General features: G+C 38.7%; 1 protein-coding gene across 10 annotated transcripts in view; it reads left to right on the forward strand.

Moving 5' to 3' along the window:
* The first annotated feature begins 3,403 nt into the window (after positions 1–3,403).
* Positions 3,404–16,848, forward strand: part of unc79 (unc-79 homolog, NALCN channel complex subunit) — a 36,138-nt gene continuing 22,693 nt past the window's right edge. For 7 of the 10 annotated variants that reach the window (XM_027011616.3, XM_081721636.1, XM_027011618.3 and 4 more), the window contains exons 1-16: positions 3,410–3,643; positions 4,810–4,930; positions 8,264–8,577; positions 9,301–9,471; positions 10,061–10,156; positions 10,368–10,423; positions 10,513–10,642; positions 10,816–10,880; positions 11,650–11,738; positions 12,096–12,136; positions 12,661–12,689; positions 14,276–14,505; positions 14,955–15,126; positions 15,566–15,796; positions 15,928–16,118; positions 16,654–16,777. In XM_027011616.3, coding sequence (XP_026867417.2) covers positions 3,622–3,643; positions 4,810–4,930; positions 8,264–8,577; positions 9,301–9,471; positions 10,061–10,156; positions 10,368–10,423; positions 10,513–10,642; positions 10,816–10,880; positions 11,650–11,738; positions 12,096–12,136; positions 12,661–12,689; positions 14,276–14,505; positions 14,955–15,126; positions 15,566–15,796; positions 15,928–16,118; positions 16,654–16,777 — 2,082 coding nt within the window. In that variant the 5' untranslated portion in view covers positions 3,410–3,621. Of the gene's footprint in view, positions 3,644–3,795; positions 3,833–4,809; positions 4,931–8,263; positions 8,578–9,300; positions 9,472–10,060; positions 10,157–10,367; positions 10,424–10,512; positions 10,643–10,815; positions 10,881–11,649; positions 11,739–12,095; positions 12,137–12,660; positions 12,690–14,275; positions 14,506–14,954; positions 15,127–15,565; positions 15,797–15,927; positions 16,119–16,653; positions 16,778–16,848 lie in introns of those variants that run through there. The other 3 variants (XM_081721637.1, XM_035533016.2, XM_081721635.1) reach the window with 3 other exon arrangements.

The raw sequence follows: 16,848 nt of genomic DNA on the forward strand, positions 1-16,848 counted from the left end.
GTTTCAGGAGCGACTCCACAGACTGCTCTGCCGGGATTTAAATTTTATGTGTCCTTTGGCGCCGCCCAGCGGTAGAGAGAAGTATTACAACGCCTCGTAAAAAAAATCCTACACACCCGAGACTTCCGTTATTTTTCCTTTCTTGCCTGAAACGGAACCGTTGCCACCAAATTTTGACCACGTGGATAAATTCTTTTCTACTAAATAGCGCTTTTAGACAAACACGAACCAATATTTAAATAGAATAATTAGAATTGCCTCTTTATATTATTACTATATTAATCAAATGTATTTTAACATTTTTACTGACACTTTGTTAATGCAGATTTAGATATTTTAAAGGAAGGAATAGAAAAACAGCATTCCTAGTTATTCACTCACAATAATGCCCAGCTGAGGGCGACTTCAGACTCTATTCTGCATCGCAGAACTGGACCGTTTGAAATGAGACATGAATCATCAGAAGATGAAAGACATATAAGCAGCATTTTAAAAAACTTTTTAAAAACTTATTCCTTGTAATAAATGACCACTAGCAAAAGAAGTAATTTTAGACGATGAACTGCCATGTGAAAAAGGTTGGTTTTCAGGCACAAGTAATGCTAAATTGAAATGAATGGTGTATTGTAATCCAAGGTGTATTGCCTTTAATGTTTAACTCTGGTATGAAAACAGATCGAGAATGTAACTGACTGTGCTGTTATTAAATACTTGCTGTGTATAGTCAGTGTGTATACTCTTTAAAAGGACACATCTGTTTTGGTGACTCTTCTGACCTCTGGTTTTCTATTCAAGGACACAAAAAAACAGCTGCTCTTTGCTACTTGCTGAACTAGTTTGTGGTGATTTTCCAAACTCAGTGTCTAGGGTTAAACAAAATTACACTATCAATTCAAATTCTAACAGTGAAAATTATTTCAAGTCTATGAGTAAACTTAACCAAGTGCTTGTATTAAGTTAGATTTCATTTTCTCAGGTGAGTTTTTTAAAAAATGTTATTGATCAGTTTTCAGTATTCTGTTGGCATTCAAAAGTGCTGCTCACTTTTATAAATAAAAGAAATGCACATGTTCGTAACCAGATTCCCGTCTATGTTAATCATGGAAAATTGTGTAGCTAGAACATGTAAGAAAATCTAATTGCTTTTCCCCAAGCAATTTTCTAGAGAATACTGTGGATAGTTTTGGATCATTACCATGGTCCATGGGGTGAAGACTCCTCCCTGACTAAGAAGGATACATTTCTGTAGTGTAATAACAGGATATGCTATCTCAAGGGCATGGTGGATGCACACATACACACAGACTGCTTACTTAATTTAGATTTGATTTGATGAACATTATTCAACAGAATTTTCATCTAAAATGTTTCTAGGCATTAGAGGACAGGTCAGGGCTCTGGCTCAAGCAAAGTTGGCCCAAAATGATCAAAGGTCAAATATCTACTCCAAACCACCTAAGCACAAGGTTGGACCTGTGGTAAGTATTTATCATATACATATTGATATAACAGTAAAATAATACTGTTAAGTTAAGGAACTAAATGTCTTTTAAAGTGGTATTATCTTCAACATTCAGCCTTACAACATGACAGTACAAGTGGGCTCAATGTAAAATGTAACTGTAGCCTATGCTGTAGACTGAGTAAAGAGTAGATGATGCACCCAGAATCAGAAAATATATACACTATTTTCAGAGTTGAAATGATCCAGTTTGATAGATTATATTGCACATGTTTATGCATTAATTATACTATACTATACTATACTATACTATACTATACTATACTATACTATACTCCTCTTTCTGTGTGAACAGAATATTATTACTTGTTAAATCCTGCTTTATGGTTAATGTAGTTGATATTTAAGTAATTTCGAGCATGTATATTTATCTCATTATTTGCCTCTCTCCTAGTTGTTGCTTTTGGAGTTTGATACTCATAACATAAAATAATATTATATAAACTCATGTATGTAATTATTACTCTGTATAGTGACAAATGACGATCAGAGATCAGCAGTAACATGAATTTTCAGCAAATCCCCCCTAAGCACTTATAGCTGAAGATGTCCTAGCCAGTTGGCTTTGGCTTTCTTTGGTAGTGCTAAAATAGTACTACAAACAGTATCAGGCTTCCCTGTGCAGAAAAACAGATCATTAATATATTTAAAAACTGGTTCTCATTTAGTTTAGCAAGAAACTGCAAAGTCCTTTTAGTATTTAGATTTGCGATGTTCAAAATATTGAATGATCATTTTTAGAAAATGCATCTCCAAAGTTTTTAACTTCAGAAAATGTATATTGCTGTTAACAAGAGGATGACTAAATCTTTAATACATTTTTTATCCAGGATTATATATGTGTGCATGGAGGGTATTATATTGATATCATGTTGCATAAAATATTGTACAATAATATTTAATCTTTTTCCCAAATGCCAATTCTTTCTCCACAGCAAACGTTGTTTGCCATGTCAATCTTTGCATTAGTTCTTCTGGTCCCAGCTGGCTGGATCATGAGAAATATCTCGGGTTACCAACAAAGACCACCTCCTCAAGTCTGACTTCAGGGCCCGTATGCATTACTGACCCTCTGACTGCTAGATCTTGACATACCCATTTTGTATAACAATCATTGCATTTATTATGCACTGAAATTAAGATATTTGTTATTTGTCAAGTGGGAAAATCAAAATGCTCTTTTCTGTAATTGTGAATGGAATTGATGTTTAGTTGAACTGTTTGTTTACCTAGTTTAATCTGACAAAAGCAACAATAGTGTTTTCTTCTAAATGGATGATCTGTTCAGGTTTCATGTCTCATGTTGCAGTTTTCATATCAATCAGTAAAATAGATCAAAGGCATCCAAATGAATATAATCCATGGTTTACTGTGATTATTGTTACTTGGGGTCATTATGAAAGCTCTTCACAATTATGACAATGAATTAGCCTATATCACTTGATTTCAAAAGTTTTAAATAAGATTATAGTAAGTAACGGAACATCGTATTTGAATTCGCTTACCTAATGTGTCACATAAAGGAGGAACTGCTGAACTGTGAAGGAATAATTACATCCTTCTCTAACCGTAAAAACATGGTAAAATAATTTATTTAAAACCAACTGTTGCGCATTTAGTGGGAATTATCTACAGTATTATTATGTTAAAAGAAACAATCAGCACCATGTTTACTTTTTATTCAGAATACCTTCAAGACGTCCAATATTTATACCTTTCAATAATGTCAGAAATTAATAACATGAATCGCAAATATTCGACACGGAAGAGACCATTTGCTGCAAAGGTGAGTAACCCACCTTTTTGGGTTTTACCGCGGAAGTAGCCTAATCTCTGATCAAGATTTAGGTTACCTCGGAAATGAGGAGACGTGTGAGAAGACCAACCGCATTAAAACACGGATGGTGCACAAGCCTGTTAGGATGCCATTAACAAACGCGCCGTTTCGCTGATGTTGCAATAGTGGTACAACCTGAGTGATCTGGTGTACGAGGGGGTCTATTCACTTTTTCAAGACTGAAGGGGAAATACCGTAGAAACCGCAGGGTTAAATATCGTTTTCACAGTCTTTGCTCTGTTATTCGTGGGGAGTTCTCACCATGTCTACGAAAGCAGAACAATGTAAGTAGCACGTTATGATTGTCCATTTCTTTACGCTATTATGGTCAATTCTGAAACATCACTAAAATCGAAGCTGGGTAGCTGCCCTTGGTGATGAGGGAGCCGTTGCTAAGGCGAAGGTGGTTGCAACACGTCCGTGTTGCAAAAGATGAGTCGTGGGACGTGAAGGGGGGCATGCGATGTTTTTGCGTATGTAAAAACTATACAATTGCAATAGATATTAACAATCAGGTAATAGCCTAGAGACGGTTTTGACCAAAATGTAAAGGATTTGTGGACAAATAGACAAGATATGCTTTCCTCAAGGTCGGGCTGGCCAATGGTCATTACTTCTGATTAGGATTGTTAATAGGTTTGTTATTAAACGTTCAGGTAAATAATATGTTGGTTTCGTGGCAGAGTATTCTATGCTATATTTTTCAGTATTACAATTAACAGGTGTATCACTGCTGGATACTGTGAAAACTAAAGATTAGCCCATTTGACAGCAGACAGTGCATTTGACAGTGCATTTGGTGCAATGATTGTAAGATATTGAACTACTATATTCACATCTCTCTCTCTCTCTCTCTCTCTCTCTCTCTCTCTCTCTCTCTCTCTCTCTCTCTCTCTCATTTGCTTTCTCACTCATTGACTCTGGTGGGTTAGTATATTTATGATCTATGAACAGAAAGACAGTGAAGGTTGGGGCAAATTTATCTATCTATCTATCTATCTATCTATCTATCTATCTATCTATCTATCTATCTATCTATCTATCTATCTATCTATATATATATATATATATATATATATATATATATATATATATATGTTTCATTTAATTGTCATATCCAACAGTACAGTGGGCAGCAATACTTTTTTTTTTTTTGTAGGCTTGAGCTGTCCACAGGTTTTCTAATCTGGATGTCACAGTGGTATTAAAATGTTTGTGGTTGGTTGTATTGGTTCTGGGGATAAACCTTATTGGTTCTCGGGAAAAACCTCTACTGTTGTGGAATCCTTCTACAGTTTACTATGTGTAAAGTCCAGTCATGGAAAATGTTCTACATGGTTCTTCTGTGCATTAAAAACAGAGCTGTAGGCCCAAGTATCTTTTTAATCCTTTATTCTGGTACTGGGGCCTCACCTACTGCTGATTATGTATCACTTTGCTCTTTGTTTAGTTGCCTCTAAGATTCGCTACTTGCAAGAGTATCACAACCGTGTGCTACACAATATTTACCCTGTGCCGTCTGGAACAGACATTGCAAATACACTGAAATACTTTTCACAAACCCTCCTCAGGTAAGTGTACTACGCTGGGACAAACAGGTGAAGTACAGTGCACTACAGATATTTGTATTATTTTAGATTGAGTGTTTAGCTGTAAATAGAATAATTTTTCTTAAGAAGAGTTTAGTATCCTATTGTTTGTAGAGAAATAGTGAAAGAGCAGTATTGATTACAGTATATTAAAATTGTTAGTATGTAAGAATTATGCCTAGACTTCTGTGTGCTGTATCAGAATCATATTAGCTTCAGCATTTGACTTGGTCCACACTCTGTCAGTGAGCCATACTATTACATATTGAAAACATTACTTAAGAGAAAGTTTTTTGAGAATAAATTTTCAAAACTAATCTTTTAAATTATTTTTTTTTTAGAAATTTGCGGACAAAACCACTAGACATGGCTCTAATCCACTATCTAGTATCGATGCCCAGTACCAATGCTAAAAATGCTGACTCAGATATGGGTGCGGGTAAAATACTGGGCGTGGGGGGTTTGCCTGAAGAAAAGAATTGTCACTTTAGTCATTGCAGTGTTCATCGGTTACAATTCTTTAACAAATCTAATCTGAAATATCTCTGAATTCTTTAATAAAAAAGATCAGGTTTTCTATAAGTTGTGTCATTGATCATTTTGGATAGTATAGAGTGTATGAGCAGTTTGAGAATAGGTCATTTAGAAAGAGATATTGGATTCAAATAGATATCAAATGATTTGAAGGTTTCAGTACCTGTATTAGAAAAGAAGAAGTGCTTTTGTGGCACCTCAATAAATTACCAAAATCTATTTTGCTGATCTTCCCATGTTTTTTAATTAATAATTAATATTTACTAAAATAATCAATTTGATGTAAATTAATAGATAGCTATAATATAGATATCAGTGTGTTTTTATGTGGCTAACTTCTGATATTGATAATTCATTAGATATTTCAATTGGTTTTCATATTCCCTTGAGAGTAGGAGCCATTCATTGCAGTTGGCCTAATCTTCAGCACAGATCAAACTTGGGAAGGGCAGCCTTATAAACACCACATATAAACTTATTTGAGACTGGGCTGTCAGGTAGGCATCGCACATACACACCTTTTCTTAAAGAGCAATAGAGGGCTGATTAGAATGCATTTTTAAAATTCCAAATTTTGTAAAAAAAAAAAAAAAAAAAAAAAGCTTATCAAATCTAATGTGCAGTTCTGATCCAGCAGTCTCTGAAAAAGGAAAAGAAGTCAGTTTCAAATACTGCTCTTCTTTGCTTATGTGTTCTTTTTTCAGACACCTGTTTTACAGAGTGCCTGGGGAAAGGAGTGGGTGCAGTGATGCTTGAAAGCAGGACAGCAGGGACATAGCATATGTCAGATTCTTAGAGGAAAGATCAGACAGAGGATGGAGCAGCCAAATGCATACTTGATACATGGGCACAGTTCTCTAGTGTTTCAGGAGATCTGCTAAAGGAGCTAATGATGCAGACGATGGAAAGAATACAGGGTAATTGTTAGGAACTGTGGGAAAGTTTGTGTACTTTGAGCAAAGAGATCAGAGTGGAATGTCTCATTTGATGAGACAAATGTAAACAGCTGTTGAACTCTCTGCATGAGTGAGCCAAATGCATGCTTATTTTTAGTGCAATCCAACATATGAAATGTTTTTGATTATATCTTGGAACCTTGTATCCTTGCTGCAGTATGTATAACATTTACTGTAACATTTGCCATTTTTACGTCATCTGCAGAATTTAGGCAATATTTAGCATGAACTAAAACATTACTATTCAAGCATGCATACACCAGCTTTATTTTTTATTGTTTGTATGATAGAGGGTCCAGCAGTCAAGTGCTCACTCATTCATAGAGTGTTGAACTACAAATATTTAGACATGTAGGATAGTGTCAGCTTATTGAGGAAGGGATATATGGCTGTGTGTCTGTGATTCCAGTTTGTGTATTTATGTATTAATGTTTGTGTAATAAATATGCCTCTTATGACTGATAATGAAAATAAAATGATGAGCTCAGTTAGAACAGTGGCATAAATTATGCTCTAAGATTTAGCCTAGTATTGTCCACTGTATCTTCCATAGGTCTTCTCATCAGAAATAAAACAAAAGACGAGTTAAAACAGCAGTGGTCTACCAGGGTTGAATCTTAGAACATAATTTTATGTTTCCCTGTACTGTGTATTTTAGCATCACTGTGATCTCATTAAGCAGCAGAAATGTTGAAATCAAATGTTACCAATACCATGCCAAAGTCTTTACCGTTAGCATATATCGTAGAGATTGAACAATGGGAGATCACATGGTTTTATGCAATGCACATCAAAAGACCAAGTTTTTCCTCTTGCCAATTCTCTCAAGCCCATCACAGAGCAAAAAAAGAAAAAAGAAAAAACCAAACCAAACAAACAAACAAAAAATAAATCCTGCTGCCATTTTTCTTTAGAGAATTAGGGAAAAACTCCCAGGAGACAGCAAACACAAATGTCCATCCCCCATTAGTTCACAAGCATAATTCTACCAACCATCCCGTTTGAAGCAACCGTATTCCTTTTCCATTACAGTTTCTTCCCCAACTGTAGACTAGCAACATTTATTTTAGAACTGAAATCCATATGCCTGTTGGATCTCATTATTTCTCTTCCCCAATGATACTGAGACAGTATCATAATATATTTACATACTGACATTATTTTTTATGATGCAATAAACATGTGTTGTGATCAGGGAGCTTTTAGTCTAACCTCACATACATGTTTATTACTGGCTAAAGCATGTTTTAGAAGTGTCATCTCTGTATCGTGCCCAAACCAATTTGAAATTGCTCTCATCTTTGACAGCCCCTGCCATTCTTTTGTTTTGTCTTGAACAAAGCATGGTTATTTGGCCTTCTGATTTGACCTGCATAGCTGGCCCCTGTTGATTTAAGGAGAGAGGGTGGTGTTTAGAAATGCTTTTTTTCCTCTGGAGAAGTACAGGGCTGCCACTGAAAACATGCCATTTTTTTATATTTTTGCTCCTTGTCACCAGATACGCATGAGATGCAGTGATCATTGCAGTTCTTTGCAAGCTTTTGTTTGCACTTTTTTTCTTTTTGAGAGTACATAAACAAAAGAAGAATTAAGAAAAATGAAGTAATATCAGTTTTAAAAGTTATGGATAAACAAACATAAATAAATAAAAGAACACGCATGCTCACTAGTGCAAGAGTGGAGACACTGCATCCTATGTGGGGTTTATCTGGGTTTGGTTCTTTTCTACTTACACTGTCTCTGTAGAACCATTTCAATGTAATGTGCTGTTTCTTTGTGTCTTTGTTGTCTCTTTTTTTCCCCTGTTCCCCTCTCCCCGGAGCAGCATCCTGTCGCGTACAGGCAGGAAGGAGAGCCAGGAAGCTTCCAATTTGGCCGTGCCCATGACCATGTGTCTTTTTCCTGTGCCATTCCCACTCACCCCATCTCTAAGACCACAAGTCAGTTCCATCAACCCTACAGTTACTCGCTCCCTCCTTTACAGCGTTCTGCGGGACGCCCCGGCCGACCGGGGGGGGGCCACCCAGCAAAGTCGGGACGCTCAGCTCTCAGAGTACCCCTCTCTGGACTATCAGGGGCTTTATGCCACCCTCGTCACGTTGCTTGACCTGGTGCCCCTGCTGCAGCACGGTCAGCACGGTGAGTGATGATGTAATCCGGAAATCAGAACGATCCGGAACGATCCCGACCATTCAGACAACGGCAAGATGAAATGGCCCAGCTGAAGTGGTGTGACACAGGAAATCGAATGTGTGCTGTAAAATATATTTAGCATTTCTAATGTATTCATGTTTAAAAGTTTTAGAATAACAGTCTTTGAAGTATCAGTGACTTGATAGCAATGAATTGTTTATAAACAAATGTTATACTCTTTCTGCAAAAGTAGCCATTTTAAAAGCACTTTTGACCTCTGAAGTGGTTTGAACACCTGTCTTCTAGCCCCCGCTGTGGGAGTTCTTTTTTCTTTATAAATATTTCATCAAACAAAAGAAGCTAAACCTATAAAGCCCAGAATTTCTGCTGAAGAAACATCTTAACATAGTAGCTTCTAGGAGCAAGCATTGAACTAAACAGTGTGTCCTTTGTTTACAAGCATTTTTTAGACTTTCTTTCTTTATGCTTTGTTTTCAGATTACCTCTTCACATTCACATTTAAAATAGTTTCCTTTACTCTACTGTGTTATATAAATGTAAATGTAAATCATTTTGGATCGCTTCATGTCACAGCACCATTATGATTCTGTCTTTTTTTAAATGTCTTTATTTTTTATAACTCCGTAAACCTAACTGCATATGTGGTGTAGGAGGTTGTTACATTGGTGTCTCTCTTTGTGTTTTTGCTCTTCTCCTCTCCTCTATCAGATCTGGGCCAGGCTATATTTTACACAACAACCTGCCTGCTACCCTTTCTCAGTGATGATATTCTCAGCACATTGCCCTATACAATGATCTCCACTTTAGCCACCTTCCCTCCTTTCCTACACAAAGACATCATAGAATACCTGAGCACATCCTTCCTTCCTATGGCTATACGTGAGTATGGCGGTTTTATTTATGTGACTGGGACCACTTTGAACCTGCACTGAAAAGTAAAAGAAGAGTTTGGGACTTGTTTATGCAGGCTTAGTTCCCCTCACCTTGTTATTACACTTATTTTTCAACTAAGGAGGTGTCATAACGTGCCAGTCTACGACATAGTTTAAAATGACCGAAGCATTTTCCATCAACATACAGAGCTTGTAGAGTTTGCACTTAAACTCCATGAAAGAGAACTTGCTGATGGAGTTGGGGACTGCAAAGATCAAAGGTTGCCTTCATTAGCCATGAGTACATTTCACATTAGGACAGGAGACAAGCCAAGTGAAGTGGAATACTATGTTCTTCAAAGATCTGCATGATGTTCCCAGAGCTCTAACTCCCAGGATACTGATACCATTCAGAGTCAAACATCAGCAAGTCTGCTTAAATTCAAAGGGAAGCCAAAACAAGCATTTAAATATTTTATACATTCAAAATGTATAAATACGTTTATTTTAAAATATATGAAAAAAATTATATCTATTCATACATTCGTTTATATATTAATGCTATTTAAATTAGTGCATATTTTACTTTTTTAAAGTGGGTTCAACTCGAAGAGAAGGGGGAGTCCCAGCATACGTTAATCTCTCAGCTTCCTCTATGCTGATGATTACTATGCAGTATACGTCCAACCCAGGTAGACATGTTCTTGTTCCAAGAAAATACCATTGTTCTTAACGTTTGTTCAGTAATGATCATTTTTGCTGCCTTTTTAAAATATCTTTATGTAGTTGAGGGTAGTGATTATATACATTACCATTATCTAACTTCCACGTTAGTGAATGTGAATGGTAGCTATTGAGTGTGCCACAACTCATGTAAAAATGTTCTTCTTGTGCTGGTTTTAGTGTACCACTGTCAGCTTTTGGAGTGCTTGATGAAATATAAGCAGGAAGTGTGGAAGGTAAGGATTTTGGATCTTCTTATCGTTTAAGAAGGTTTCTCTTTTGGGCAAAGGCCTCTCCAAATGATGCTCTGGATGTCATTTTCCAGGATCTTCTTTATGTGATATCGTATGGGCCATCCCAAGTAAAACCCCCTGCTGTTCAAATGCTCTTCCACTACTGGCCAAACCTCAAGCCCCCTGGTGCAATTAGTGAGTACAGGGGACTTCAGTACACAGGTGAGTCATCTTTGTTGGCCCACTGAGACTCTTAGAAGTAACCAAAGGTCTGATTTATTTAGGCCCTGTCATTTTTTTCTCTTTGGCTTGTCTTTTCTTTTCAGACTTTTCTCTTAGTCACTGTATTCCAATTCCCTTTCCTTGTTCACATGCCTTTTTGTGCACTTCTACAGCTTGGAATCCTATTCACTGCCAACACATCGAATGTCAGAATTCTATTAATAAACCTGCAGTAAAGGTAAAGTGTAAGCTGTTTTACTCAATCATTCTGAAATTACTGGAGCAGATGTGCTTTTATGTGCTTGACGTTTCCTTTTTTCCAATATGATAATTCCTAAAACACACACACACTCCCTTGTCCATGCAGACACACACACACACACACACACACACACACACACACACACACACACACACACACACACGGACCCCTGATAATATCTGTAGTGGCCATTTGTGCTGCTCTGCCAGTATTGGCTCAGCTTGCACTTTGTACTGATAAGCAGAACACGAAGAGACAGGTGCCATGTTTCAATTACTGTCGGCCTGGTAGGGGGTGGTGCTTTATAGGCTGGAGGTGGGACCACCTAATTGGAAGAGATGACCCTGTGCTGCTGGAGAATGGGCTGAACGCATGTGTGGAAGGGCACTAAATTACTGGACATCATATTAGGAGCTGCAGTCCAACTGTGGAGTTTTACCATTAAAGTATACAAGTGATTTAGGTGTTTAGTATAAGGTGAACTCAAAGCAGTGCATTTGTCATTGTATCTTGAAAAATTCCCAAATAAATTCATTTGAGGCAGCTGATGATGAAATTAGAAATGATGAAAATGGATTCTTGTCTTTAAAAATGTCTCTAAAAATGCACTGCAAGGTTGGGAGAACAAAGAGTGCATTTTGTTGATGGCCTTTTTCTCTTGTTAATATTGTCTAATTTGCCTGACAGTTATTGTGCTAATGTGGTTCTGGAGTCCCACAACATGCTTGTTATCTTCTCCTATCAGATGTGCATCGACCCTACTCTCTCTGTTGCCCTGGGAGACAAGCCCCCTCCTCTCTATATCTGTGAAGAATGTAGTCAGAGGATTGCTGGGTAGGTTTTACTGCATTACCAAAACTGTCTCTAGTAACAGTACAGTGTTTACATATGTCTGTTTATCTTTTCTTATGAGAGTCTGTAATGCTATCATTATTATAAAACAGAGCTGTGGATTCTGCCAGTCTAATTATTCTAATCTTTCAAATGATTAGAATTTAGTGTTGTTGAAAGAGGTATCTCTAAGTAGTAGCAGCTTCTACCAGTCTGGTAATCATTCTGCCAGCCTGTAATTGTCCATTTTGACCCTTAAGCATGGCTGCCTGAGGGGCAAATGTTCTCTGGATGAATAAGTTTAAGTTTGTTTATGGGTGGGTGTCTTATGTGCTATTTTCTTATATTCTGTCATTTCAGAGACCATGCAGAGTGGCTTGTTGATGTTCTTTTACCTCAAGGTCAGCATTACTAATGAGCCTGTAGAAAACTCTCTCTCGCTGTCTCTCTCTTTCACACACAATAAACATAATCACACTGACTCATATTCCACATATGAGGACACACACATACACATAGCACACACACACACACACACACACACACACATACACACGCACGCACGCACACACGTACACACACACACACACACACACACACACACACACACTTACTTTAAGTACAAGGGAACCAATGAAAGCCTGTTTAGACATGAATAATTGGCAGTTTAATAGAGAGGTGATGGGCAGCAAAAGTACATTTATTTATGAATCTGCTACCTGTTGTTCTATTTAAATATTCGACATAAATAAATTCCACCCAAACAGCCAGATTTAAAATATGTTTTCCATTGCATTAGACTTATATATTTTATCTGTATATGTGATATCTGGCCAATGAATTACTTATTGGGTGGTTCAATGATATTGATTTACTTGGTTCTGTGATTTTTGTAATGAAAAACTATATGGTTTCACCCAAACAGCTGAAATATCGGCTATATGTCAGAAGAAGGTAAGATCTTTGAAATGGGTATTTGATGTCTGGTCATGTGTGTTTGGGAGTGTGTTCACTGAACATGGCGTGGGGTAACTTAGGCCAGCTTTCTGTCCATAAGTCATACATTTTGCTTACCTGTTTTATGCACAGGAGACTGTGCTGTTACCATTATTTTCTGGCTACACATTCTGTGTACTGTACATCAACTGTCACTGTACCTGTAATGTTTCTTTTGCTTTGCATTGTGGTTGCCATTGCAAGATGAATCCCTTCTGCAGCAAATGTAAACAGCTTACTTTCTCACCCCACTCTGCATGTTTAGATCTACTCAAAGCCAGTATTTTTTTTAGCACTCTGTAGACCAAGAGCAACATGTTGTGTCTTGATGGTATTGTAAGTGTTGATTAGTGCAGTTACACTAAAATAACTGCAATGTGTTTTAAATTAACACTAGTGATTATATTGGATAGGCATGATGCAGCATTGTTTGCACACAGTGCACCACCTTTCTCTTTTAAACTGCAAGATTTACAGTTTAATATCTCATAAAAGTTAATGTATGAACAAACCCATGAAAAACCCATTCATAATTTTTTGAAAACTGCTCCTGCCTTTTAAAGATTTTGCTGGGTCTCGCATACATCATTATTCATGTCTTTCTTGTTCATAATGGAACTGGAAGGGCATGATGAAGTATGTCCTGGAAAACCCCCTAAAGCTGGAGGGCCCTCCCCATGTTTCCAGGGTGACACAGAAATCAGTGGGCGGTAATCTCAGGTACTCTGCCTGGTTGGACAGCTGCATGACGTTTTAACGCGAGACAGCTGTCCCAAAGCTCAGAATGATTTGCCTGTTTTTAATCCACAATCTTTTTAATAGGCTTTCTCATTGTGTAAAATGCTGTTTTGACTCTCACCTGGACTCATGCCAGTTTTTGTGTTAGGCAAGTGTATTGCTTCATTTCTAGTTCGGACATTTTCCCACACAAACTTTAGGGTAAAAGAAATAGAAATAATATTGCATTTTAGTCCCCTCATATCAGCGTTAGAAGCAATTTAAGTCATAAAATTAGAATTAGTGTTCATTTACTCAAACTTTATTCTATGATTTGTTGTCTGCACTTTACATATTCTAGTCCTAATGTCTCTTCATTCTGCAAAAATGGGATTTCAAGCATAGCATAAGCCCCAGACCATCTTAGACCATCTATAATGATTTTGAGCTCAAAACTCAAATGATGTCAACGTCCCATAATTACAGGAAAATGCAGTTATGTACAGTACTTTTTAAAGCTTCACATCACTTGCTCTTATTGTTTGTTCCAACAGATAAATGCTGTTGTGACAGATGGATGCAGTAAAAGACATGGCCAATAATTTGATATATTACAATGCATGTCAAGGGTGTTGCTTTTGGTCACTGATGAGATTAAGCTTGTCCCACTCTTACCAGACTTTTTATTTTTAGAAAAGTGAGACACACAAGGGATTTTCTAGTGTGTTATTGATTTTTGTGTTATTGTGTTACTGTTTCCCTTACTCCTTCTCTTTGCCTCTTTCTCTCTTCCATTTGCTTAACCCCCTCCCCCCCTCCTCTTCCAGAACTGCAGCTCCCATGTGAGGCGCGCCGTCGTCACCTGCTTCTCGGCTGGCTGCTGCGGTCGCCATGGCAACCGCCCAGTGCGATACTGCAAGCGTTGCCATGTCAACCATCACAGCAGTGAGGTGGGGGCCTCAGCAGAGACTCATCTGTACCAGACGTCCCCTCCTCCCATCAACACACGGGAGTGTGCGGCTGAGGAGCTGGTGTGCACCGTGGAGTCTGTCATCAGGTAGCACATGCACTGCCATACCTCACCCAGCCCTGCCCCTCACGCTGCCTGATGCACATAACACCTCCTCATGTGACACAGTATTACTAAAATACAAAATGCTTCTTTCTTAAAATGTGCGATCATCATTTCCGTCTCGTCTTCTGATTTGCATAGTGGGTTTTTTATTGCCCGGAGCAATTACAGGATCACGGATATTCTTCAGCCTTACTTTACAGAACAGGAAAGAAAAGCTGAATCTATATCGGCCTAGTCTGTGCAGAGGTCTATTAATTATTTGTGTGGTGATTCATTAAACAGTACAGTCACAACTTTGAGGCAACACACCACCAGCCACCAGAGAGTTTCAGCGTGGAAGTTGGTAGATAATATTGAAGTGCTGTGCTGCAGCTAGATGTGTTTTTCAGTGCGTCATAAGGCCTTGTCTGCCCCAATTCACTCTGTGGCAGCCTGCTGAAAGAGGCAGAGATCCACGCAGAGCAGCGGGAGCTCGAGATGAACCGCCGGCGTCAGATGGGCCTCTCCACCTCCCACCATTCGCTGGACAACCTGGAATTTGACAACAAAGAGGATGATCAGCATGACCAGAGATTGCTCAGTCAGTTTGGGATCTGGCTCCTGGTGAGGGGCCATATCCATGTGCCCATGTATTTAAGAAGCATAAATGTGGGAGGATGAAATGTGATTTTAAATATTTGAGATAAGATATTTAAAGATATTTTGAAAGCTTTTTTGAATAGGTTACAAGAAGACAAACTGAGACTCATGTTTTCTTTGTACAATAACACCACCATTACCAACACCACTTAACTAAAGCTATGACTGCTGATTACTGATCACCTCCACTTAATTTTCCCTTAGATATGCCTATTCATATTGCCACACTTTGCTTTACTCAAGCATTCACTTGACCATTACTTTGGCATCATTGCTAAGATTCAGAACCACTACCACACTGACACAGTGAACACACAGCCTCAGCTATGGTAACAAGCTCATCGTTATAACCTCCATTGCCCAACCACTGTCCACCCTTCCACTTTCACGTGCTGGGCACCAGGTGAGCCTGTGTGCCCCCAGTGAAAACACTCCCACGGAGAGCCTGGCACGGCTGGTGAGCATGGTCTTCCAGTGGTTCCACTCCACCGCCTACATGATGGACGACGAGGTGGGCAGTTTGGTGGAGAAGCTCAAGCCGCAGTTTGTGACCAAGTGGCTCAAGACGGTGTGCGATGTGCGCTTTGATGTCATGGTCATGTGCCTGTTGCCCAAGCCAGTGGAATTTGCCAGGGTAGGGAGAGCTTATGATGTTCTGATACCAAATTGCCCATGTGGATTAGCCTTCTCTAAGTCCTTGCGTTTGTGTTTGTTTTTTTGTGTGTGTGTGTGTGTGTGTGTGTGTGTGTGTGTGCGCGCGCATAGGTGGGTGGCTATTGGGATAAATCCTGCAGTACAGTTTCACAGCTGAAGGAGGGCCTGAACCGCATCCTCTGCTTGATCCCTTATAATGTCATCAGCCAGCCATTGTGGGAGTGCTTTATGCCAGAATGGCTGGAGGCCATCCGCACTGAGGTGCCAGACAACCAGCTCAAGGAGTTCCGGGAAGTCCTTAGGTATAGTGGCTTCTGCTCAGATGCTTTCATAGTTCTGTTTGGGCCATTGAGAACTGACCAATAGCTCTCAGAGGGAACCTGGAGTTTTTAGGTCAGCCCTTGCCTACCTGAGAGTGATTAGGAGTAAGGTGTTGAGATGCATGGCTTAAAGAAAAGAACAGGTCCAGTCTGTTCAAGCTCTCTCTCACTCAACCTCAGTCATTTCTATTACCATGACCTTCACTGCATGCAAGGTCAAATGTGGAACCCCCCCTCTGGCTCCACTGAATTATTTCTGTACTGAGCAGCCCTACAGAGGTCTCCGTTAGTGAGAAGACAGCAGTTCATGTGGAAGGGCCCTTTAGCTGTCTCCCGGCCCCATTCACCTTCTCTGTTTTGTTTTCCAGCTCCTCTATGAGTGTTCCTTCTGGTTAATTAAATATATTGATTTGACCTGACAGAAACAAAAGGTTTTCTTTGCTGCTTTTGCCCTCAGTGTGAAACAGATGTAATCCTCTTCTTCTTCTTTTTTCCTCTTGTCTTCTTCTTCCAATAGCAAGATGTTTGATATAGAATTATGTCCACTTCCCTTTTCCATGGAGGAGATGTTTGGTTTCATAAGTTGCAGATTCACAGGATACCCTGCATCAGTACAAGAACAGGCCTTATTGTGGCTCCATGTGAGTAGAGTATATAAACACACACATGCACAACCACACACAACTAAAAAATGGTTTTGCATTATAAGTGT

The sequence above is a fragment of the Electrophorus electricus genome, chromosome 10 (assembly GCF_041902795.1).
Source record: "Electrophorus electricus isolate QZ-2024a chromosome 10, ASM4190279v1, whole genome shotgun sequence".
In the NCBI taxonomy this organism is placed as follows: Eukaryota; Metazoa; Chordata; class Actinopteri; order Gymnotiformes; family Gymnotidae; genus Electrophorus; species Electrophorus electricus.